This window comes from Monomorium pharaonis, chromosome 7 (assembly GCF_013373865.1).
Source record: "Monomorium pharaonis isolate MP-MQ-018 chromosome 7, ASM1337386v2, whole genome shotgun sequence".
Lineage (NCBI taxonomy): Eukaryota > Metazoa > Arthropoda > Insecta > Hymenoptera > Formicidae > Monomorium > Monomorium pharaonis.
In genome coordinates this window covers 22203252-22229980 of record NC_050473.1, presented here as the reverse complement: position 1 = coordinate 22229980, position 26729 = coordinate 22203252, and the positions used below count along the sequence as shown (strand labels likewise).

The 26729-nt window shown below is 37.9% G+C and overlaps 1 protein-coding gene across 3 annotated transcripts in view; it reads right to left on the bottom strand.

Annotated features, from left to right (window-relative positions):
• Positions 1 to 26729, bottom strand: part of LOC105839284 — a 224563-nt gene that overhangs the window by 95944 nt on the left and 101890 nt on the right. For 2 of the 3 annotated variants that reach the window (XR_001139286.3, XM_012685479.3), the window contains exon 8: positions 122 to 262. The exons of the other annotated variant lie outside the window; for it this stretch is intronic. Coding sequence is in view for 1 of the 2 variants with exons in the window: in XM_012685479.3 (XP_012540933.1) it covers positions 122 to 262 (141 nt within the window). In the remaining variant the exon portion in view is untranslated. The remainder of the gene's footprint in view (positions 1 to 121; positions 263 to 26729) is intronic. 3 annotated transcript variants of the gene reach the window in all.

The window sequence follows — 26729 nt, the reverse complement described above, 5'->3', positions numbered from 1 at the left end:
ATTTATTTAATTTAATCTTATTTTAGCAAAATAACCAGTAACTAATAACGGTAACTAATAACGATAACGACTTATTTTTTCTAATTTAACTTTAATCCTGAAAATGTAATGTAAAAGTTACCTGTCTGCAGTATGCCGATAATCATTCATATCCGGATTATTCAACATATCCGTAACACTTTGAGACGTGGTCAAGCCATAAAATGTGCTACCAGCGACTGTTACTTGTAAATCCGAAGAATTTAAATTGCAATCGTCTTTTCTGAAAATCATAGTTGAAAACGATTAAATGGATATACTAATACCCTTCATAGAAAAAAATAGTATCAAATATTAGTACCAAATTAAAAGTAACATATTCTATCAAACCTTAAAAAATTATATTCTTGTTTACAAATATAACAATAAAAATCTTGCGTAAATATTAATCTTATAAATTATGTATATTATGCGAGGCTCAAGTAATTAAAATCAAAATTAATTAAAAGGAGGCTAATGAGCCAATATAAGATCTCAGTGTATAAGTATTTGTAGTAATATTTTGTTAATTATAAAAAAAACGTTCCGGATCATTTTCAATATTAATTAACAAAGTCAAATTACATAGTCAATATAGTCTCATACAATTTTAAATTACTTGACATCATAAAAGACTATCAATTCCAAAAATTTATCAAAGAGACACATGGGATTGACTACGGATCATAAGACATAATACGTCATAGACCAGAAAGAACAATATACAGCTCCACGAATGATTGTACACAGAAATGAGTAAAGAAGTGACAATTTGTCCATTACTTGATCATTTTGCAATCCACTGACTATGTTAATTCGACTCTGTTAATTAATAATAAAAATGATCCGATGATCAAAACGTCTATTTTTATAATTAACAAAATACTACTACAAATACTTACACATCGAGATCTTATATTGGCTTATTAGTCTTCTTTTGATCAATTTTGATATTAATCTTATATTTAATCAGAAATACACTACTCAAAATAATAGGAAACACTTTGTGTATACCAAAAATTTGGATTTTAAACCGCTAAAACTCAAATCATCGTAGAAACAAAATTCAAAAACCAGCAAGAAACTTCTTTCAAACGCTTTTTGCCAATTTTAATTATAGAATAGAATAGAATTTATTTCGTACTCCCCTAGGGGGATTGATCCCCACAGGATGTTTTCATGAAGACCAACAAACCCCTTCACAACCATCTCACGTCTCCGTCACCTTAATTACAATATACATAATCACAATATCATACTCAATACAACCTTCTTCAATCCCCCTCGCGCCCTGGCCAATGTGCAACCTAACAAATGTTTACCTACCCTCCCCTCCTCGTCCTTCTACAAACCAACCACCTTTTTCCCCCTCTTCCTCTCTCGCCCCTCTTCTCCTCTTAACATCCACCTTCACCTCTCCCCTTCCTCTCTTCCTCCTTCCTCTTTACCGCCCTCTCCGTCTGCTTTTTCTTCTCGTTCTCCTCCTCCATCCGCTCCTTCTGTCTCTCCTCCCCCGCCGTCATCCTGTTCAACTGACCTCCCTCGCCCTGCCTCCCCACCTTTGCCTCTCCTCCTTCTCTTTCACTTCTCTCCTCCACTTGTACTTCTTCTCTTTCTTGTACATCTTTATATCTTTCCTCATTCTTCATTCTTTCCCATCTCTCTCTTCGCTTTCCACTCCTCTAAACATCTCCTTCTGCCCGTTGACTCTCTCCCATCTCTCTATCCTCTTTACTCACTCTCACAATCTCCTCCCGCATCATCCTTCTTCTCTCCTCTCAGCCCCCCCTTGATCTTCTCCTTCGCTGCCTTCCTCTTTCGCGCTCTCAATCTTCCTACTTCCATATTCCTTCGTCTTCTCCATCTGCCTCCTCCTCTGTTCGACCTTCTTTTTACCTCTCTCCCTCTCCGACACCTGCTCTGACCTCTCTCCTCTCTTCCACCTCCTCTGTTCACCTCCTCACATATTCCTCTCATCAATCTTGTCAGCTCCTCCGTCACCTCTCTCAGTCTTCTCATCTCTCTTTATCTCCCTCAGCTCTTCACTAATTTCCTTCGCTCCTTCCATCCTCTCCTCTTGCCCTCGCTCACTCAACTTGTTTACCGAACTTTTCCGGCGGACCACATGCATGTAAACGCAAGCGTTCCCAGAACACGCTACCGCCGTCTTCTTTCTCAATATTGCTAACCATCGCCTGCCAACCACCGCACCAATCAATCGACCGTCCGTCTCTCTCGCCATTGGCCACCGTTCCGCTTACGTTGTGTAACGATACATTAATCCCACAATCCAACTCTACCCTTCCACCATCTGTTTCCACTGTCTCTACCGGCCATACTCCAACTTCTCACTCTTCTTCATATCTACCTCTCTACCTCCTATCACTTTCTCTCCTATCCCCTCTCCTCGTCTCAACCGTCGCTCCATTTTCTGCCTTCTCATCCTCGCTCCGGCTCCGTATTCTTACACCTCCACTGCTCATCCTCTCCTTCTTTCCGCTACTTCCCTCCAAATTCACCTGTATCGCTCGACACATTGTCCATAATTATCCACCTCCCAACTCTCCTCCATTCCTCCATCCTCCACTTTCGATCTCAAAATCCGGAGCCCACACTCTCACCTCTACACACTACAGCGCCATCTTTCATTCTCGATTTTAGTTATCTTTTTTTTTACAAATATGGTATAACGATGAAGCTTGATCCGTTGAAATAAAAATTTTTAATGCAACTTTCCTGCGCTGCATCTAGCATGAAAAAAAATCAAAAAATTTCTGTTATTTGTATCTTGTAGCGAGATCTTTTCTTTTTATTTTAAGTGGTCGTTTATTGCTGTGCAAATTTTTTTTACTACGTTCCCAGCAAACACAAAGTTACATGTAACGTGCTTGTTAGTTGTAATTTCCTACTCAATAATATAATTGCAATATAACACACGTGTTATATTACAATTACATTGTTGGGTAGGAAATTACAACTAACAGGTACGTTACATGTAACTTGGTGTTTGGTGAGTTATTAAGATTTTAAGAAAAAATGGTAATTTTGAATTTTATCACTTATTATTCGTGAACAAATCAACGTAGAGCACTCAGAAAAAAAACAATAAAAAGCTGAAAATTTGCACTTTTAAATATTATTATTAACCAATGTAAACTTAGCACTCAAATAAATTTTTTTAAATCCGACAACACAGTTCGTTTGTACCTCGTTTGTACCGCTACTTCATTTCGTTTGTACCTCGAAGAATAAAAAAATGCAAATTAATTAAAAATGGTCAGCACCCAACTTTAAGATATCTCAATTTCACTAATGCCATTCAAAAGAGAATCGTTTGTGCCTTTTCATATCACTTTTCATTTTGATTGTACCTCAATTGGTATAAAAATACCGGTATTTCTTAGTTTTTTTATATAGTGCTAAAATGGTATATCCGCTACTTGTTGAAATATCGAAAATCGGTCAAAAAAACTTGATATGGGATTGCTTGTATTCGTTTGTACCTCCTTCGTTTTCGTTTGTACCTTAACAAAACCGGAAATACAGGCCTTTTCAAGTTTCAACGCAACATTAATACGGAACCTCGGCTATAATTTAACATATCGCGAAACAACCAACGCTATTCGAAAGAACTTACATAGCACTCGTTTGTATCTCCTTTGTTTTTATTTGTACCTCAACGATACCGGAAGTACAGACCTTTTCAGGTTTCGACGCAAAGCCAATACGGAATTTCAGCTATCATTAAAGATATAGCAAAGCGGCCAACGCCATTTAAAAGAATTCACATAACACCCATTTGAACCTTCTTCGTTTCCGTTTGTACCTCAACGAAACCAAAGGCCAATGTCTTTCTCGATTCTTAAGACTTTAAATTAAATTATGGTCGATACACCGAGTCGATCCGTTTATCTGCTAAATTAGGAGGTAAAATCAAATTCGCGTTGGGGTACAAAATTACCCCGGTAAACCATTCTAGGGTTAATTTTTAAGCGGTTAAGGCTTCTGAATATTCGCCGCAGCCATATTAAATTTGTGACGTCAAAGATGAGAAATATAACGCTGAGAATTTTTATGCGCCATTTTTCAATATAAAAAGCCATTTAAATAAAATTAGATCACTTTAGTACACTTGTAAAATATAAATATAGAAAACTATACTTTTCCCTTGACACTTAATAAACAACCATGCAAAACCTAATTAGTGATAGAATACGCAGTTTGATACCTTTGACGGTCGAAAAGAGCGGCAAATGTAACTTCCACGTACTATTTTGTTCGTTAATTTTAGCTTTCAATCAATTTTAGAAGTTTTACACATACGTTACCTGTTGCAGCATTATCATAAAGCAAATAAAAAGATGACCCACAAGAATAGATTATCAACACTTTTTCGCCTTATAGTTCGTATTCCTATCACTTACAATTGTATCGCCATTATTAATACAAAATTCTTAGCTAAGAGGCAAGGGGCTTATTTAATATCATTAAATTTCGGCAAAGTATAATTTTCTCAAAGTTATAATAATTATCTAAAAAAAACTAATGTAAATATGTAATTGTTTCAATAATAATTAAAAAGCTTTTAAATTTTGGTTTAATGATATTATCTTTTATTTAAAACAGCCTTTCCATTCAACTCGTAAAAATTATTATTGAATGTAATAATAACATATATTTTTATACAAAACTGTACATTATACTGTAAATTTATCCATGTAAGCAAATTATGTACAACCAGTAAAGAACAAGTAACGCTATATAGCATCATGACTTTAATTTAAAACTACATTTAAAAAACCAAAAAGTTAATAGCGAATCCCGTGTGGGGTTGCCAGTCGATTTCCCCATCGGGCCTCTTCTCAGATGGAAGATTAAAAAATGCTCACTAACTTACTAGAAGATATCGAGGAAATAAAATACCTGGGATAAATTAAAACTGGCAATCAAACTGAGCAATGAAAAAAACGACAACAAATGGAAGTACCTAAAATGGCAAACCAGGAAAATTGGAAAATTCATCCTCTATAAAAGAGTGAGGCCCGATTGCGCACATAAACGATCAGACAGTAGTATTTCCCGATCGGACACAGTCCCGATTGAAAACGGACTCGATTGGACACAGTCCCGATTGGACACGGATGCGATTGGACACAGTCCCGAACGGACACAGACCCTATTAGACACAACAGCGATTGGACACATAACGTTTGAATTGGACACCGAATCAATTGCACACGGATCCGATTGCACACGGACCTGATTGCACATCGACCCATTCGCACACGAACCCGATTGCGCAACGACCCGTTTGCACACGGACCCGATTGAACACGGACCCGATTGTACACCGACCCGTTTGCGCACGGACCCGATTGCGCACCGACCCGTTTGCACACAGACACGATTGCACACGATACGATTTCGCATCGCAGAATAATGCAAAAACAACTTAGATAGCACAGTAAATTTATCATAAATTTTCATAAATATTTTACAAAGGGCATAGCAGAATAAGCAGGTGAAATCTGCCCCCGCACTAATCGAGCTTAAATTGATATCATTAATTGGCACCCTTGAGATGTAAAACATCCACAAATATTAGTTACAAAATTGCATTTTTGGGGGAGTTATGGAGGGGGAAAGAAAAATAAAAAAAGTGATTTTTTTCGAAAATGGTTGAATCGATTTTAATGAAAAAAATATATGTTGTAAACATCATTTAGACAAATTTGAGAAAATTTTAAGTAATTTTTGTAGTAAAAAAAAACCCGATAAAAAAATTTTTGAATTCTTTATGAATTTTTTTGAAGGTGATAGTTCTGAGATACCACTTTTATATTTTCACAAAAACATCTCTAGATCTTCTTCTTTAACATATTTTTTTTTTAAATTAATCGGAGTGGTGGAACATGGTTAAAAATAATAATTCACACCGCGCCGCCGTGCTGCGCCGCGCTGGCTGGGCGACCGGGCCGCGGCGCACGGCGATTGTTGTCATGTTGAACTTACATACTAGTTGCAGTGTTGCAATGTTTAGTTGCCAAGAAAAATTATAATATAATAATATAAAATATAATAACACATATAATATTTCCAGGACGTCTGCAATAGGAGCGTCCTAGATGCGCACAATAAATGGACACAGCAGGCTGAGTGAAACGGACACAGACCAAATGCACACAGAACAAATGCGCACAGACCAAATGCGCACGGACCAAATGCACACAGACCAAACGGACACAGTAACCTACAAATTTATTACATGGGTTGCGACTTTTCGGGCATCTCTATCAACGGGGTGAGTGCGGGAGGAGGGCGGAGCCCCCATTTGCACACCACATGTGCGCGTGCGTGCGTGTGTGTGTGTGTGTGTGTGTGTGTGTGTAAAGCATTCTCTGCACCACATAGATTTGCAACTGTGCGCATTTGGTCCGTGCGCATTTGACCCGTGTGCATCTGGTCCGTGTGCATTTGGTCTGTGCACATTTGGTCTGTGTCCGTTTCACTCAGCCTGCTGTGTCCGTTTATTACTGTGCGCATCTGGGACTCAGTCTCTGCAATTAGGCTATAAAACTTATCGTTTCGGAAGTTCATCACGAAGAGATTGCAGTACGTTTTTAAATTCCATATGTTCGGGGTGCTTTTTTAATGTGAGTCCCCTTGCCTCTTACATTATTTATCATCGGTGTGCTTTTTTAATGTGAGTTCTTTTGCCTCTCACATTATCTATTATCGGCGTGCTTTTTTAAAGTGAGTCCCCTCGCCTCTTACATTATTTATTATCGGGGTGCTTTTTTAATGTGAGTTTTCTCGCCTCTCACATTATCTATTATCGGCGTGCTTTTTTAAAGTGAGTTCCCTCGCCTCTTACTTTATTTATTATCGGGGTGCTTTTTTAATGTGAGTTTTCTCGCCTCTCACATTATCTATCATCGAGGTGCTTTTTTAATGTGAGTCCATTCGCCAAAAAGATAATGTGAAAGGCAAAGGGACTCACATTAAAAAAGTACCCGATGATAAATAATGTGAGAGGCGAGAGGACTCATTTTAAAAAAGCACCCCGATGATAGATAATGTGAGAGGCAAGAGGACTCACTTTAAAAAAGCACCCCGATAATAGATAATGTGAGAGGCGAGGGGACTCACTTTAAAAAAGGACCTCGGTAATAGATAATGTAGGAGGCGAAGGGACTCACTTTAAAAAAGCACCCCAATAATAGATAATGTGAGAGGCAAGGGAACTCACATTAAAAAAGCACCTCGATGATAGATAATGTGAGAGGCGATTTCCTCGTAGTAAACTGCCGAAACAATAAGTTTTATAGGCTAATTGCAGACGTCCTGGAAATATTATGTGTTATTATATTTTATATTATTATATCATAATTTTTCTTGGCAACTAAACATTGCAACACTGCAACTAGTATGTAAGTTCAACATGACGACAATCGCCGTGCGCCGCGGCCCGGTCGCCCAGCCAGCGCGGCGCGACACGGCGGCGCGATGTAAATTATTATTTTTAACCATGTTCCACCACTCCGATTGATTTAAAAAAAAAATGTGTTAAAGAAGAAGATCTAGAGATGTTTTTGTGAAAATATAAAAGTGGTATCTCAGAACTATCACCCCCAAAAAAATTCATAAAAAATTCAAAAAATTTTTTATCGGGTTTTTTTTTTACCACAAAAATTACTTAAAATTTTCTCAAACTTGTCTAAATCATGTTTACAACATATTTTTTTTTCATTAAAATCGGTCCAACCATTTTCGAAAAAAACCACTTTCTTTATTTTTCTTTCCCCCTCCATAACTCTTCCAAAAATGCAATTTTGTAACTAATATTTGGGAAGTTTTACATCTCAAGGGTGCCAACTAATGATATCAATTTGAGCTCGATTAGTGCGGGGGCAGATTTCACCTGCTTATTCCGCTATGCCCTTTGTTTTCTATTTTTTAAAGGTTATATGATTTTTTTCATAAATATCTATCAAAAACACAATACAAAAATCCTAACCATTTATAAATAATACAAAAATTATTATTAACAATTGTAACCGCCGCTCGCGAGCGACGGCCAACTTCGCCTCCGTCCCTGGTCGCGGCCCTGAGCCGCCCGGGTGTCGGGGCGACTATCTTCGCGAGGTTTCCAGACGTCACACTAAGTTGGGCGCCAGGTACGTTAAGCGTACCACTCTGTGTGAACCAACTCGCAAACAAATGTTACAATACTTGAATCTCGGGAAAGACGGGCGCACGCTGGGCGACCGGGGCGTTAGCGGCTCCGAGATCCAGCTGCTCAGCCCTCAAATGGCAGAGGGGGAGGTTCGGTGCGGGCGGATGGAATCGGGAAAGCGAGAGAATTACGTACACGACACAAAGATAACAGAAAAAGTAACAGTTGTATTTGACCGTAAGAATTACAGTAGATGACGACTCTGCGGAGCGGTGGTGGCTCGCGCGCGTTACCAGCTGGCGTCCGCTGGGTATCAAATGGTGCGAGAACGGTATATTGAACGAGCGGGTTATGATGCGTACGCGGGAACTCTCCGACTTGTCTTACGCTTAACCCGGCGTCGTTGGAGGACGCCGACTCCCGTCAGGATGACCTCGCCAAGGGCGGACGGGACGGATCGCAACTCCGAGCCCGCGCGACACGCGACGGACTCGTGTTCTCCCGCGCCCCAACAATTTTCGCGAAAGATAAGCGCAATAATTATTAAGTATTCGCCAGTCCGGCGGTATAAGACGATTGCGTCGATAATTATCAGAGTACGCTCACCGAAGAACTCGCAGTAACAGTGCGATCGACCAAATTATACAACAATAACGACTGAATTCTTACACGACGCGACAAGATACAGCGCGGGAATAACCCGCGACACGACGACCGGACGAAACGACAATTGACTCGGCTGCGGATCGGGACGCACACGCAACGCGAAACTATCATGAAATACACAGCACGTAGCGAAATCACGCGGACGGGCGTGATCGGGCGAGAAGACGATGCTCCGCTGACTCCGCGAGCTCGTGATTCCAGTGAAAACGCCGAAAGATATTGCGATAAGTACGCGATTTCCTCGCGGCTCGCCCAACCCGCGAAATCGGTGGCTTTACAGTTTGTGTGACGCTCGTCTCACCACTTCGCCTCTCCTCTGCTGGCCTCCTCCGAGTCGGGATGACTCTCGTCCCTGCGTCCTTCCTCACAGCTCGGCTCGGGATTGTGGGACGCACGTACAGTTTTTCATTCTACTTCCGCAGCACGAGAGAGGGATCCTGGATCTCGCGGGGGCCGCTCGGCGGCGCGCCCCACCTTGCCTCCGGCGTTCCCGGCCCTTATTGGTTGATTTCGCGAAAATCGATTTTCGCGCAAAGCGCGGTGCCCACGCTGTCGCCGGCTGATCGATCCACGCACGGCGGTCGATGATTATGGGCCCCGGGCACGGGAATCCTGGCGCTTCCTCGCGCGTCCGACTCTTTTCTCCTCGCCCGGCGTATCCTCCGCCATCGGGGCGTCATTTCCTCCTCGACGGGGCGTCGGCGCATCTTAAGTTGTCGTGATCCTTCCGCCGGACTTCCCGCGGTATCGGGTCTGCAATCGCCCCGTCGGGATGTCGGCACCGCGCGCCGTCGCTGGGTCCTGAAAGCGTGATTCAGCGGCAGTATCGGAATTCTTACATGGCACAAACGGTAGGCAAGATAAGGGCGGCATTACCTGCGGACCCCCGCTTAAAAGGGTCTTCTTTGACTCCCTCGTTGCCCGTTCCTCTGCAATCTCCGGGAAGATTTTCCGTTGAGACGAGACGTCCGACAACTATAACGAGATCTTCATAGCCACCGATCTCCGCCGCACCCGCGGTATAACGCTCGCAAAAATCTTAACAAGTAATTAGATGGACAGCACGTGGGACGTCACATACACAAAATACAAGAGAATACGCTTTTGCGTCCGCTCCCGAGCGGGAGGACGCAGGGCCCGCGGGATGTTATTGCGTAAGGGCCCTCAGGGCCTTGTGACGGACAGCAGCCTGCGGCTGTTACGTCACACAATATATAAAATATATTTTTAAAATTTACAAAAAAATATTTATGGTATATAAACTCGAAATATTTTTTATTTTTTGACAATAATAGCATAAATATTTATTTTAAATATTTTCATAAATTCATCATAATTTTTTATACCTGACAAACTCAAACATAAAAATATGTACAAAATATTTATCATAAATATTTTTCCTTATAAATATTTTATGGTCGCAAACCCATGTGGTGCAGAGAATGCTTTGTACACGCACGCACGCACGCACGCACGCACGCACACGCGGGGGATGCAAAGGGGTCCGTGTACAAACGGGTCGATGGGCAATCGGGTCGGTGCGCAATCGGAACTGTGTCCAAGCGGGTCTATGTCTAATCGGGACTGTGTCCGATCGAGAAATATTACTGTGTCCAATTGCTTATGTGCGTAATCGGGACAGTCCTTCTATAAACAGGCTCCATAAATTCTTCGGGGACAAATATTGCTTAGTAATAATTCATAAAGGAAAAGTAACAAAACTACTAGATCACAACAAGAAAAATCTCCCCACCCAAACAAACTCTAATGTATCCACATCTCAACATATTAACTCAAGAAAAACCAAAACTCCTGGTCTGAAGGAAACCTACAGACTAAGATCTCAAACATTTTGTCACAATCACACAAAAAGAACAACATTCCTACAACCCAAGTTAGATCTAAACAAAGCTAATGTAAGTAAACTTCCAACTCAAACTTCCACTGCAGGTTGGACAAAAATTTGTGATAAAAAGAGACAAAAATGCAGCCCAAAGCAAATCGACAGCATTTCCAAATAGAAAAAACTTAAGGGCTACTGGCTAAGCGCTCCAATCTCTGTGATACCAATAGATTTGCTAATTTAACTAACGTCGGCAACAAAATAAGGCAGAAGTCGTAGAAAAACCTACCAAACTACCCCTAATTTTTGTTGATAGAGTCGGTAACCATTAAACTACTCACACACTTGCTAAGCACTGTGGTAGGCAAAGACTATAAAATTAAAATCTTACAGAGGGAGCAGGTCAAAATCCAATCTAAAAGCAGTCTTATTCATCTATAATCAAAGAACTTCAATGGAGAAACACTAAATTTCATATCTATAAACCCAAACAGAAGAGAAGTTTTAGAGTAGTTCTGAAAAGCATGCACTTCTCGATTGAAATCTCAAGCATTAAAGAACCTATTGAAAATCTGGGACATTAGGTAATAAACATCTGGAACATAAAAAACAGATTAACAAAAAAACTTCTCTCAATGTTCTTCATTGATCTTAAACAAAACCTAAACAATAAAATGATTTACGATGTCAAGTACCTTCTTTACTGTCGCATTACATTTGAACCTCCAATGCCAAAACGGAATATTCCTTAATGTGCTAACTATTAGGCCGGATCTTCAATAGGTGTAGTAAGCCTTATGCCATAAGAAATTGACCAATTATTATCGAATATGAGAAGAATAATCGAATATAATTGGTTAATTCCTTATGGCATAAAGCTTACTACACTATTGTAGATCCGGGCTTAGAGATACGGGCATACATGGGGTTTCTGTCACTGCAAATCTAGATGTGTAAAATGTGCTTTAAATCATGTTACAGTAAATTGTCTAAAGAAAAAACGATACGAGAGTGTGAAATGTGTACTGTGTAAAGGAAATCATCCAGTCAATTACAAATGCTGTATGGTCTTTAAAAAAATTCAAAAAGCAAAATTTTCAACTCTGAGACAAAAAAAGACAAATAATACTTGGAAATCCCCCTAGAAGATAACTCCTGCTCAAAAATTTCTCAATCTTCAACCTTTGACTTACGCTGAGGCAGCTAAAGAAAACTTCAAAAACGCATTGGAATAGCCTACTCATGCAAAAACTTACTCAAGCAATCCACAACTTAATCCTAATCCAAGTCAATCCACGAACGCTAATACAAAAAATCTCGAATTAAATTATATGGGAAATGGCTCTTGGTCAATTTTTTAAAAACTTAGGAAAAATATTCTCCAGAGCATGCTAATTAAAAGTTGTCACAGACGCAATTCGATCGTATGGACGGTTTTCGCTTTAGGAGGTCCCAAAAATCAGCATCTATAGGCATGGTTACGAGCACATAAAATCACGTCTATATAATCTATATTTAGCGACCCAAAAATCATATAAACATAGTCTAGTTCCATGTAGAAGAATTTTGTTTGGTTTATACAATACTCGTAAGCAATTTAGAGGACTTCCGCCTTTTCACTCGTTATAATGGCACCGCCATGTTGGATTTGACTAAGACGCCAATTAGCATCCAAAAAGGCCATGCTCTCATGAAAATTTTAAGTCCTCAAACACTCAATTTAATTGCGTCAATTTTTGGCAGGTAGCGTCCAGTTGACGTGGATCGTCCCATATATATATACAATGTGTCTTGTATAAGGTATAAAATAGTTTACGAATTAGAACGCGCCGAGAAAAGCGCAAAGCGCTGAGCCGCTCAAGCTATAGCATGGCCCACTGTATCAAGCATTGGCTGCAGAGCAAAAATGGTCCATACGATCGAGTTGCGCCCATGACAACTTTTAATCAGCATGCTCTGAAAAATGTTTTTCCCAAGTTTGGAAAGAATCGACCGAGAGCCGTTTTCCATACAGTCTGATCCAGAGTCCTCTTCTTCAAAACTTCAAAAATATGTTGCAAACAGTCGTGACCCAACTAACTGCTATAGTCAAAGTGATAGCTGACATTATGTCCAAGGTAGATGATAATTCAAAAGCCTGAGGCGGTACTCTGGAATACCAATGGGCTCCCACACCATAAGTAAAAACTTAATGTCTTCCTTAATAGCCATAATATCAACATCATGCTCATCCGAAAAACTCATTTCACCCAAAAGTTATATAAAATTTTTCAACTACGTCTATCAAACACAAACTACCCTGACAGTACTGTGTATAAAAGCCATTCTCATCAAAAGAAAAATTAAGCATCAAGCAGGTTACCCAAAGAGCACATCCAGGCAACCTTTGTGGAGGTGAAAAACTGGCTGGATCCGGTGACATTGGCGGCGATATATTGCCATCCTAAGCACAATATCAAAAAAAAATTATTTGCGGAATTTTTCCAAACATTGGGCACGCATTTTATTGCTAGAGGAGACTATAACGCAAAGCATAAGAACTGAGGCTCAAGAGTTACAACAAAAAATTCTATAAATAAACTAAAATGCTAGAAATCTATTTCTCTGTCATCCAACCTACTGGCCAGCAGACAGGGAAAAAATTCCAGACATTATTGACTTTTGCGTAATCAAAGGTTTGAATAAAAATTATTTCTTTTGTAAAACTTGTCTAGAACTCTCTTCTAATCATACGCATGTCACTCTAACTAGTAAAATTATAATTTAAAAAACTGCATCCTAAGCAGCAAAAAACGCTTTTCCGCGAACTTCTCAACGTTTTCTTTAGCGAAAACGTGCAATTAAGGTCAAACACATTACACAAACTGATGAATTCTTCAACCTTGCCGTCCAAGGAGCTGCCTGGGCTGCAATCCCTCCTCAGATCCAATTAGAGGCTGTCAATTACCAAGAAGTATCTTAAAAAAGATCTCACAAGTAACACTACCCAACTGACACTCATCGATTCGAATAAAATTTAATATGCTTATTAAACTCCAAAAAAACATTAAACACGTGTTTTTTGTTTCTGCTAAATACGCATTTTAAGGGTAGAACTCACCCCTGAGGATGAGAGCAGCTACGGCTAATTATTTCCGAAACAATACATTTTCTGAAAAAAGTGCTCAGAATCAAAGTTGTAGGATTTAAAGTAATGCGCTTGATGGTGATCTTGAGTAGACCTTGAGGTTAATTTGCAAGGTCAATTAAATTTAAAAATAATTAGCCATTGGTGAAGTTTTCCCACATGTAAACATTCCTGTATCTATAATCAGCAATTTCGTGCGTAAACTCTAAATCTGTCTCTAGAATTGATCTGTTGCGTTATTTTTCTAAAAAATCTTACATAATTTTATGAAGCAAAAAAACATAAAATGGCACTCTATGTAAGTTAAACATTATCCTCATACTATATTAGAGTAATATCTTCAACTTTTTCTGATTGTTATTGCTACCGTAAAATTATCCGCAACACCTTTTATTCTTTATTTTGTGTTAAGATTTTATTCGGACATATGATCAATTGTCATTTTAACGACTGTCGTTGACCAAGCATTTCCCAAAATTACTTCTTTATCACTTATTTTCTATGAAATATCTTACTCGTGAAATGTATCTTCAACCGTGATTTTTACACCTGTACTTGAGCGAATGTTCATTATTTGTAGTTTTACGTCAATTGTTCTAACAACTGCTGTTTCTTGTGAATGTTTTCAAAATTCTTTCAAAGAGTATTTACAGCAAGTACTTTTTCACCATTTGTTCCCACGACTTTTTTGAGTTAATTTCATTGGGGCTTACAATCGCAAATTCTGCTTTCTGTAATTTTACTTCAAATCTCTGTTATAATATTAGTATTAAAGCATTGTTAATCTGCAAAATTTCATAATATCACTAACCTCGAAAAATATTTTAAAGTTATTGTGAGAGATAATAAATGAAGAAAGAATAACAGATGAAGAAAGATCATTCGTTTCTCAACTAGCAAATTTGATAAAAACGCTATCAATTCTGATGTGTTTAAAGAGACTTATAATATTTTAACTTTACAGATTTTGTGTAATTCCTGAGTTAGTGTAATTCCTGATGCTATTTTAGTTAAAGACAATTCAGAAGATGTTTCGAAAGTTGCACAAGACAATACAAAATTCAAAAAAAATTGTAGACATTGATTAAGAGGAGAGCAATTAAATTTTGGCAATCTGAAAAAGAACGAGTGTAGCATCAATCAAAAATCGATTCAGGAAAATTACAAATAAGAAACAACTGTACAAAAAAAAAACACAGGTTGCTGAAGGTGGATCAAAGACTGATAAATCATTATATATTGTGACGTGACAGCCTGTCATTCGTTATCACAAGGGCCGCAAGGGCCCCAACACGTTTTCAGCACGCAGGTCCTGCGTCTTCTTTCCACTCGGGAGTAGGCGCGAGAGCGTAGTGCGTCCGTTTCTGTCTGTGTGTAGTCCCCTGTGCTGTTTCTTTTACTTAATTAAAATTTTATATTATTCTTGACATCTCGTCTCACCAAAAGACGCCAAAAAAAGCGACAGAACAACAAAGAAGAACGAACTGCCGCCAAGGAATCGCCGAAACTTCCTTGAGAGCAGGGACACGCAGGTCGTACCGCCTTTTACTTTGCCCTAAGAATTATTGCCCGTTTGCAAAGAATTTGATGTTGCTGCGAAATTGTATTGCAGGTTCGAGGAAACACGCTCAATGGCGCAAGGATGGGACGGCGTCCAAATGAGCCCTACGCAAGTCCCGACGAGAAAAGCGAAGACAAGAGACGTTTCCCGCTGAGCCACGAATGGAGGGTTGGAAAACAACATCCTGGAGAACATGCATGCGGCCACTTGAGGGAAACGAAGCTGTTGCCGATAAGATTGGAAGAAATCCTGTTGCCGAGAACACGAAGATCAAGTCCCGCGCATAGAATCGGCGAATGCGTAGCGGCGGCGTACGTAACGCGTTGCACGCAAATCAGGCCGCAGGATCGCGACCAATAAAAGCCCAACTTACTTGGGGCAAAATGGGGCGCGTCGCGGCGTGACCCTCGTGGAATCGAAAATTCTCACTCTGGCTGCGGAAGTCTTATTGCTAGTGTTTGGATCCTCGAGCACTCGTGAGCTTTTGTGAGAGGACGCAGACTAGATCCCGAAATCCTGAGGAGACAAGCCAGAAGCGGTGTTAATGAAACAAACATCACAACAATATTGTAAAGTCGCCGATTTTGTGATCGAGCGAGCCGCAGATCGACCGCAAGCTTTGTGCTACTTTTCAATCGCCTGATTTTAAAGTCACTAACATCTAGAGTCTCTCGTAATCCCGCTACCTCGCCCCATCGCGCTTACATGTATGAATCCGGATCGTTTTCTTTGTTGCGCGCGCCTACACCACAGCCGAGTCAAACTCATTAATTCATGTCGCGGTATTTAATGTAATATCGCTCCTGATTTCGTCAGAATAGTTGTTCACGGTTAATTGCCGCGTTGGTTGCAAGCAAATATTAATTATGGCGTTCGTTCCCCACGGGATAAGCTTATTGTTACAAAAGAACACGAGCTCATAGCGTGCCGCGCGGGCAACCGAACACTGTACATCTCGGTCGTCTTTGATGACCGTCCTCACACCGAAGTTTCGCGACGATTTACTTACATCGGAAAATACTCAAAACAAGCTGGAGAATTTCCTCGTACAGTGTATCACGCGTTAGATAATAATTCCAGTTCCGAATCAAATTTAACTTGAGCGAGCATCGGCTCGTTGTACGCGGATTATAGTCACCGCTCGACCATGCGCTCAAGGCAATGTAGTAGTTGTGATTGTCCGAACTCGTAGATATAATTGTTAATAAATGAGACAATTTTCCAAAACGACACAACTGGCAGAATTTATTAAAAATATAACAGTTACTAATATATTTTCGTAACTGTTATATTTTCAATAAATTCTGCCAAGTTGTGCCGTCTTGAAAAAAATTGTCTCATTTGTTGCAAATCATTACTGGCGACTTTTAAATTATCATCGTTGACTTTGTTAATAACACAAGCACATAAAAAAAAGTGGTTCGTCCGGCGGACCAGACTAATCAATCCTTATGTATTTTGACCCGCTGAATCCAAATCCAAGATAAAAATTGCAAAGTTAGCTCATATTTCCTAACCTCAAAAAAATTTCTTTTCAATGTTGGTCCGGCAAACCAGACTAGTCTATTTTTATGTATTTTGATCCGCTGAATCCAAATTCAAGGTCAGAATTGCCGAATTGCCTCATTTTTTTATAACTTAAAAAAAACACCTTGTAAAGCAATTTGAGTCACAAATGTATAATCCAGAGCATGCAGGCTTGCGTAACTACATTATCCGGGGAAAATTCAACACGTATGACAAGTCTGAGCTTCTGTGAATAAATAGCGTAGAAAATTCATTCCCCTTTTCTATTATATATAGCTGTTTTATTCTCGAAAGTTTGGACTAATGAACAAACTGAAACCTGGATGTTACAAGTCTGACGAGTGGAGACTATTCATCGATTCTTCTAACAGAAGCTTGAAAGCAGTGTTGCTGCACAATACTAATGTATATGCCTCCATTCCTGTAGCGCACTCGGTAGTGATAAGAGAAGAGTACACAAACCTGAAAACAGTTCTTAAAAAAATTAAATACACAGAACATAGATGGTAAATTTGCGGGAATCTGGAAATTCTCACCATATTATTGGGTCAACAATCAGGTTATACAAAAAATCCGTGCTTCCTATATAAATGGGATAGTACAGATCGAACCATTACATAAGAAAGAATGACCGACAAGAACGAACCTAGGTCTAAAAACATCATAAATGAACCGTTAGTTAAGACTTCAAAAGTTTTTCTTCCACCTCTTCATATCAAATTGGAACTCATAAAATAATGGGTAATCATCTCATAAAATAAAAGTTCTGAATAAAAAAGGTGAATGCTACCAGTATTTAACAGAAAAATTTTCCAACATCTCTGATGCAAAATGGAAGAAATTTTCGATGAACTTCAAATACGTAAAATGCTGAGACAATTTTTTCACTAAAATAAATGAAGATGAAAGAGCAGCATAGCTGAGTTTCAAAGGTGTCACAGAAAATTTTCTAGAAAACAAAAGTCAAGATTACAAAGAAAGGGTGGAGGAAGTAATGGAAAACTATAGAAAACTAGATTGCTTAATGAATCTTAAGTTGCATTTCTTGGATTCTCATATCGACTACTTCCCAGAAAATCTAGGATTATAGTGAAGAACAGGGAGAAAGATTTCATCAAAACATAAAGGAGATAGAGCATCGATATCAAGGCACGTAGGATGTGAACATGATGGCTGATTTCTGCTGGACGCTCAAACGAGATGTGTCTGTAAAAGGAAAGAAACATAAGAGAAAGCCATTGCACAAAACTTTTAAGAATAAAAGAATTAGATATAATAAAAAAAGAGAATAAATTTTCTACGCTATTTAGTCACAGAAGCTCAAACTTGTCATACGTATTGAATTTTCCCTGGGTAATGTGGTTACGCAAGCCTGCAGGTCTGGATTATACATTTGTGACCCAAATTGCTTTTACAAGATGTTTTTTTGAGATTAGGAAAAAATTAACCAATTCAGCAATTCTGACCTTGAATTCAGATTCAGTGGGTCAAAATACATAAGAATTGACTAGTCTGGTTCACCAGACCAACCTTTTTTTTGTGTGCTTGTGTAATTATTAATTTTCATTATTTAAATGGTTTTGTATTCTCGATAGTTCTCTCGCCTTCCCGATTCCATCCGTTTGTACTAAATCTCCCCCTCTACCAATTTTCAAAGCTGAGTAGTCGGCTATCGGACCCGCCAACGCAACGTCCGTGTCGCTTATAATTACTCGCCCTTTGTTTAGCGCTATCGTTCGGGAGATAATTTCCGCGATCAATTTAACAGTGCATCTAATCAAAATCTAGCCATTCATGATTTAGATCTGAAAAAATAATCTTTGAAAGCAAAGAAGAAAGTTCATTTATCTTCTCAATTATTTAAGGGCTTCATCAAAATAGGTACACAATTTCAAAATACAACATGGCATTGTTTCAAGGAAGATAAACAAATTCGTGACAAAAGCGCAGATTTCAGATAAAACAGGACTATTGCAACAAGTTTCCAATTATGTGAGTCAAGTAAAATTAGAAATAGGCTTGCTAAGAACAGCAAACGTTTACAATTCAAACCAATCAGGATTCAATTTAGAAACACATGCTAATTGTACATTAGCATCAAAGGGTTCTCTAAAAGTAGAGTATCTTGCCCAATCTCTATTTTTTTTTACCCAGTTATACAATACAGCCTTTAATATCTGCTGACGGTATCTTGAAATCTCCCTTATTAAAAGTTTTACAAAAAACAAGTACCTATTTCGGACCAACAATACAAAAATCAACGTAGCGGATAATCCTCATTTTCACCACAAAATCTGAAAAGTTGACATCCGACCTTTCTATTAAATGGTTTAAAGATGTCTTCTTGTTTAATGCTGACGAGAAAACTGTTTTGTGTTTGGACTCTTGGTCAGGACAAACAGTAAAAAAATTCGAAAATACAGACAAGAGTGATAAAGAAGTAAAAATCGTTACAATTTCTGCCGGAATAACTGGCTCCACTCCATCATTAAATGTCTACGTACTTAGACCGTGGAAAAACTTTCTGAAACAATTTTCAGACTTAATTCTCTTGTATAATATTAACCTACATTTGAGGAATAACATTCTCAAAATTCAATCATAAATCCACGATCAATTCTCATCACCTCGATTTAAAGACATGATTAAATACGCCTAGTGGAAAAGTGGATATATCGAAGAAAAACCAGATAAGTGTAAAACTCTTGTTGATTTCTGTTTAGAAAATTGCGGTAGTCTGCAAAATCTGCAATGACATCGGCAGTAATTAAATGTGTGGTGTACTAACTCCTTGTGTATGGAACATTTTTTTGCAATAAAAGATAAAGATTAGCGCACAGTGTGATAGCGCACATCCCGATAGCACACATAAAGATTTAGTAAATTCTCTATAGCGCACAATAAAAAAGGCATATTAGCCCAATAGCGCACAAAGTAAAAAGCGCATTATCCCGATAGCGCACATTTCGATAGCGCACGATAGCACGTCCCGATATGGCACAATAAAAGAGGCATATTATCCCAATAGCGCACAAAGTAAAAACCGCATTATTCCGATAGCACACATCATGACACTGCACATCCCGATAGTGCACATACCGACAACGCACATCATGATACTGTACATCTCGATAGCGCAATCCTAATAGCGCGGGTGTATCCCAAATGCGCACGGATCAAAATGGACATAATAAGCTACATAAAACGGACACAGTAACAAACGAACACAGTGCGAAACGGACACAGTAACAAACGGACTTACCACATGAGTTTGCGACTTTCCAGGGCACCCCTTCCAACGAGGTGGGTGCAGGAAGGGGTGCAAAGACCCCCCTTATATCACCCGCGCGCATGCGTGCGTGCGTGCGTGCGTGCGTGCGTGCGTGCGTGCGTGCGTGCGTGCGTGCGTGCGTGCGTGCGTGCGTGCGTGCGTGCGTGCGTGCGTGCGTGCGTGCGTGCGTGCGTGCGTGCGTGCGTGCGTGCGTGCGTGCGTGCGTGCGTGTGTGTGTGTGTGTGTGTGTGTGTGTGGCTACAGCAAAGAAGTGTCCACGCTTTGTACTGTACCACATGGGTTTGCGACTTTCTACACGTAACGAGGTTCACCCACTTCCCTCTCCCTTCCTCTTTACATTCATTATATTTAATAAACACTACATGCCTATAAAATTTCACTGACCATTTTGCACAAATTTATTTCTGTCTGATTGACACTGTGTCTGTTTTATTCAGCCTGCTGTGTCCATTTTGATCTGCGCGCATCTGGGACTCACTCACGCTATTGGGATGTGCGCTATCGGGATGTGCGCTATCGCACTGTGCGCTAACGGCATCCTCTTTTCCTCACTATTGCCATCAATATAAAAGATAATGTCAATTATTGTAGAATTTATACTCATAGATAGAAAAAAAATTATAAAATCTTGTCTTCACTGGCTGGATCTCGGTCACATGTTGCCTTCACTAACTGGATCTCGATCACATCTTGCCTTCACTCGCTGAATCTCGATCACATCTTGGCTTCATTGGCTGGACCTCAATCACATCTTACCTTCACTAGCTGAATCTTGATCACATCTTATTTGAACAGATAATTAACTTCTATTTCCTTTATTAGTCAAATCACTGACTGATCTTGCCTTAATTGATTAAATCAATAAACACTTTCAAATTCCAGAGGTTTGTTTTATCTAAAACCGTCAAAAACGTTTACTTTGCACATTTTCACCTTGAAAATTAATTTAAAATTAATTTAAAAACCGATTTTAAGGTCATTATTAAGTACATTACTTTGAACTTTACAACTTTAATTGTACCATTTTTTTCAAAATATGCATCATTTTGGATAAATATAAGATTCTACAAAAAACTGATCATCAAATTACCCTTTTGGATCAATCAAGCCACCCACGTTCTAAACGTAAAATTTTACGCTCGATTCTCAGAGTAAAAAGTAGGCTATTCCCTTTTAAAAACGTGAGATAATCTTCAACTAACTCTGCGAATCGATCTCAATATCAACTCAAAATCAACTTCAAGTGCATCACTTTAAACTCCACAACTTTAGTCCTAAGCACTTGTTTCAAAAAATGTGTCGTTTCAAAAACAATTAGCCGTAGCTGTTCCCGCCCTCAAGGGTTGAAGGAGTCTACCTTTAAAATGCGTAGCAGAAACAAAAAAACACGTGTTCAATGTTTTTCGGTGTTTAATAAGTATGTTAAGTTTTATTCAAATCGGTGAATGTCAGTTGGGCAGTGCTATTTGTCAAAAAAACAGAAATCTAAGAAAACAATGGTAGCGTATTAGAAATCCCCACATTACAACACGATAAACTTCGTAACAAAGAAGCTAAAAAAACTTCTCGAATTCGAAAAAAATTGTAGCGTTCAGACCTATCTTCAAAACCTTGATGCTGCAGGCTTCACAAATTATTCGCTATAAAAAGCCATAAGAAAAAGGTAGCCAAAATAATGTCTCACTTTTGCGTAATCCGGAAGAGATGGGCTCGCAATGGTCAGGGAGAAGCAATCGTTTTTGTCGATCACTTGGGTGAAGTTTTCTCCCCACACCTATACGAGAGATCACCGGAATATAAAAAAACCGTCATTAAATTCATTTATGATTCTCCCCTTACCATCACAAACCTGTAGATAAAAAAAATTACTCAGACTGAAGTTATAACAATTATTAAAAAGCTTAAGGAGTTAGGCCACTGTAAAATGTACAAAAAATCAAAAAAAATTTTTTTTACTAAAATATACTTTAGGATATCAAAAACAGTATGCAAGTGATCCTAATACAAAAAAAATTTTTTTAAGTGTTTATGAAGCCGTATTGCCGAGCGGTTTCTTACTAACGAATAAGGCAAAACAGGCTCACAGAGACTCTAAATTACTAAGGAAAAAAGAAAAGGACACAAATGTCAATCCAAAAATGCAATTATATAGTGCCGAAATAGCAGATTAATGGAAAATTAAAAATTTATTGTATTTAAGAAATATCATTACTTAAAACTTTAAACGTATTTTTCTCGAAACTTTTTTTTTCAAATTTGCAAGCAGTGCTACTTTAATAATTTTCATTCAATCAACTTGAAACAGCATCTTCTTAAATAGATTTAACGAAGAAATACGTACGTATTTTATACGTTAACAATTTTTTTGTTATAAACAATTTAAGACAAAGTTTTTAAGACCATGGAACCATCACACAAGTGCATAAGTTAGCCAAAAATATAAATAAAACGTTTGAAAAAAAAAAGTATTGCTCAGTAGTTTTATTTGACATCTTCCAGGTATTTAACATGGCACAAAGAGCTACTATATAAGCTCAAATTATGCCTTCCTACTATTTACTTTCAACTGTTAAAATCCTTTTTAAGCGACAAGCACTTTATGGTCATGTGTGGCAATGAACTAACTAGCTCCCATAAAATAAAGGCAGAAATTTCCCAGGGGAGCGTGCTGGACCTAATTCTGTACCTACTCTATACAGCTGACCTGCCCACAAAAATAGCAACCAGAACATTCACCGATGATACAGCAATCATGGTCTCACACACAAATCCAGTAGTAGCAACAAATATTCTACAGACCATGCTCGACGAAATATCGCTGTGGTTAAAGAAATAAGGAATCAAAGCAAATGAAGGTAAATCGGTCCACATCATCTTCACATTAAGACGTAAAACTTATCCGCCAATTACATTAAACAATATCCAAATCCCGCAAGTAAAAGATGTCAAATATCTGAAATTACATCTCGATAAACTTACCTGGAAAACACATCTTTAAAAAAAGGAAACAACTTGGCCTTCAGCTTCGTAAAATATGTGACTATTGAGCCGAAACTCTCAACAACATATTCATAACAAGGTTCTCTTGTATAAAACAAATATTAAACCAATCTGGACCTATAGTACCCAAATCTAGGAAACTGCGTCACACTTTAACATCGAGATAATACAGAGATTTCAATTAAAAGTGCTCAGAATAATAACCAATATACCATGGTTTACTACAAATAAAATTCTCCATTTCAACTTAAATGTCTCAACTATCAAAGATAAATAACCCTCACAAAATCTTACAAAAACAAAATTATAGATCATCCAAATGTCCTACGCAGACACCTTATAAACTCGAGACTAGCCATCCGTCGCCTAAAAAGAAAAATTTCACAAGACAACTTAACAAAGTAGTTCTTTGCTAATATTATGCAAATATAGATGTGCTAATAAGAACATCCGCTTAATGTTTCTTAATTGCAACAGATCGTGATTTTTATTGGAGTTAATACAAAAAATAGTGAATACTATCTAGAAATATTTGGAGTCGCTAATCACAAATCTAACAGATTTTTAAATACAAAATAGCAGATCCAAATGGTGAACAAAAGTAATTTTGGTTTTAATTAATTACTTCAAAACCTCTTTTTTTTTTAAGGTTTCCAGGATCACTGATTAATTATTACAAATTGGTTATCAAATTTTCAAAATTCAACTTTAATGTAACATAGAAAAGTAACAAATACTGGTAATTTCCAATCGCTTTTAAAATCACCTTGTTTTTATATGCTTTTATGATTGCTAATTACAAATCTTAAAAATGGCACATAAAAATAACAAATTTAAAAATACATTTTTCTTCTTTTTTAGTACTTTGTAACAAAAAACCTTCCTCAGTTAAAATCAGACCCACAACAAATTGCTGCTTTCCATTTACATCAAAACTCAGATAATTCTCACTTGTGACATCATAACTCAGTTAAATGTACGTTCCTTTTGCATTCTCACAAGTGAGATTCAACCGAGTTTTTTCCTACAATCTGAGCAATTTCAAGATCGTGTGCTTTACTGAGTCTCGCATACTCACTTTAGAAATGAGGTTATATATTGAGAAAATTTTATCATTAAAATAAGCGTGATCACTTGCATGTTTTTTTAAATCACTGAATAATTACGTTACTACCTGAGTATAAAATACTCACATTATTAAGTGACTCACAAGAAAACCTCGCGAACCCGAAAATTCTGATTTTAATGAAACTTGGCATAAATGTAGAGGGGATAAATACATGAATTTAGAAATTATAAGTTGGTGCTTATAAACGGTTTAAAGAGTTGAAACCATCCTTCAAAAATTTAGAGTTTTTGTCTTTTCTCGATATATCTCGTAAACTAAACAAAATATTAAAAAATGTTTCATACAAAAGTTTTATAGCATAAATACCTCTATTTAACTACGCTGTTTATTTTCCGAAAAAAATTTTTTTTTAATTAAAATAAATTTTCAATAAAATTGATTTTTATGTATATAGCATTTATAAAGTCAATTTTATTGAAAATTTATTTTAATTAAAAAAAATTTTTTTTTAAAAATGAACAGCGTAGTTAAATAAAGATATTAATGCTGTAAAACTTTTATATAAAACATTTTTTAATATTTTGTTTAGTTTACGAGATATAGCAAGAAAAGGTAAAAATATCTCAACCTTTGAAGGGTACTTTCACTCCTTCAAACCGTTTATAAACCCAAACGGAAAATTTTCTGATTTTAATGAAACTTGGCACAAATGTAGAGGTGGTAAATACATTAATTTAAAAATGTTTTATTTTGGTTCAAAAACGGCTTGAAAAGGTAAAATCACACTTCAAAGTTGAGACATTTTTGCATTTTCTCGATATATCTCGTAAACTAAACACAATATTAAAAAATGTTTCATACAAAAGTTTTACGGCATAAATACCTCTATTTAACTATGTTATTTATTTTTTCCCAAAAAATTTTTTTTCAAAAAAAAATTTGTTTAAAAAAAATTTTTTTTTGAAAAAATAAATAACATAGTTAAATAGAGGTATTTATATTGTAAAACTTTTGTATGAAACATTTTTTAATATTTTGTTTAGTTTACGAGATATATCGAGAAAAGGCAAAAACTCTAAATTTTTGAAGGGTGGTTTCAACCCTTTAAACCGTTTATAAGCATCAACTTATAATTTCTAAATTCATGTATTTACTCCCTCTACATTTATGCTAAGTTTCATTAAAATCAGAATTTTCGGGTTCGCAAGATTCCCTTGTCAGTCTCACTTTCAGGTAAATAAAAAGCAGCAATTGTCATGGTAATATTCGACTTCAGTTTTTCTTTTTTCTTTTTTTATTTGAAAGGACCCCGCACAAATCTTATAAAAATTAGTCCCTTATTAAATTGGCTAAAATTTTGGTAAAAGATAGTTTTTAACCTGCGACGGTATTTTCTTTGCTCGTCCGCAACTTCGGTGCAATTTCACTTACTCCACGTTAATTCCTTCAATTGTTGGGCGCCAGGCGCGATACTTCGCGCCGTACAAAATTCACGAATTTATTAATCGCAACGGCTAATTGCCCGATAGCCCTCTCCAGCACAAAATGGTAGAGGGGCGGAGTTCTTATATTAAGAGATCTTTCTTTGAGAGTGGGAGAGGAAATTGATAATCACCGACGACTCATTTAATAATATAATATATCATATATTAATAATATGTATAACAATTAAGGAGGTATAAACATGAATATTTACTCGGGATTCTCACAACATAATAGTAATTAATTATCCGTACACTCTTCCTACGAATCGGAGACGCGATCAAGACTCGACATCTCTACAGCAGTCACACGTTATAACGCTATTAATAATTGCTCTACACGACACAATACGATTACTCTCATGAAATCAAACAAATACAATTAACGAAATATCTCGACATTACAAATACGACTAACCGCATAACTCGGTATTACGCGATCAGTAACACGATTCTCGTCGACGCTCGGAACACGCACGCTTCCTATTCGTGATTCCACGCGCAACCTCGTGCACTACGCCAAAGCCCGAATATCTACGCCGAGATACAACCCTCGTCGCAAGCCTTACACAAATGTTCGCGAGGCGGTTACTACGCCTCGGTATAACAACATCATTTCCGGGTACTCAGTACCTTCGTCCGGGAGGCGGATTTCTCGAGGTCTCATCTCGGCAATATGTCCGCCACTCGGGGCTCTCGATATGTTTAATCTCGGGGCACGGATCCCGAAAGTCTCACTCTCGCGTCGTCCCGGCGTTCCGCAACTTACAATAATAAACAATTACACGACTGTCGGCTCGGCGGCTTTCGAGGGGAAAATTACAGAAAACGAGTACTTAAATTTATGAGACGGAGTTCGACACGGGCCCCGGATATGCTCGGTACTGCTGAATTTACTCGCCGCGACTTTCTCTTACGACGTCTATTAACTTCTTATTATCTCACGATTCGCGGGGGTACTGTGCCGTA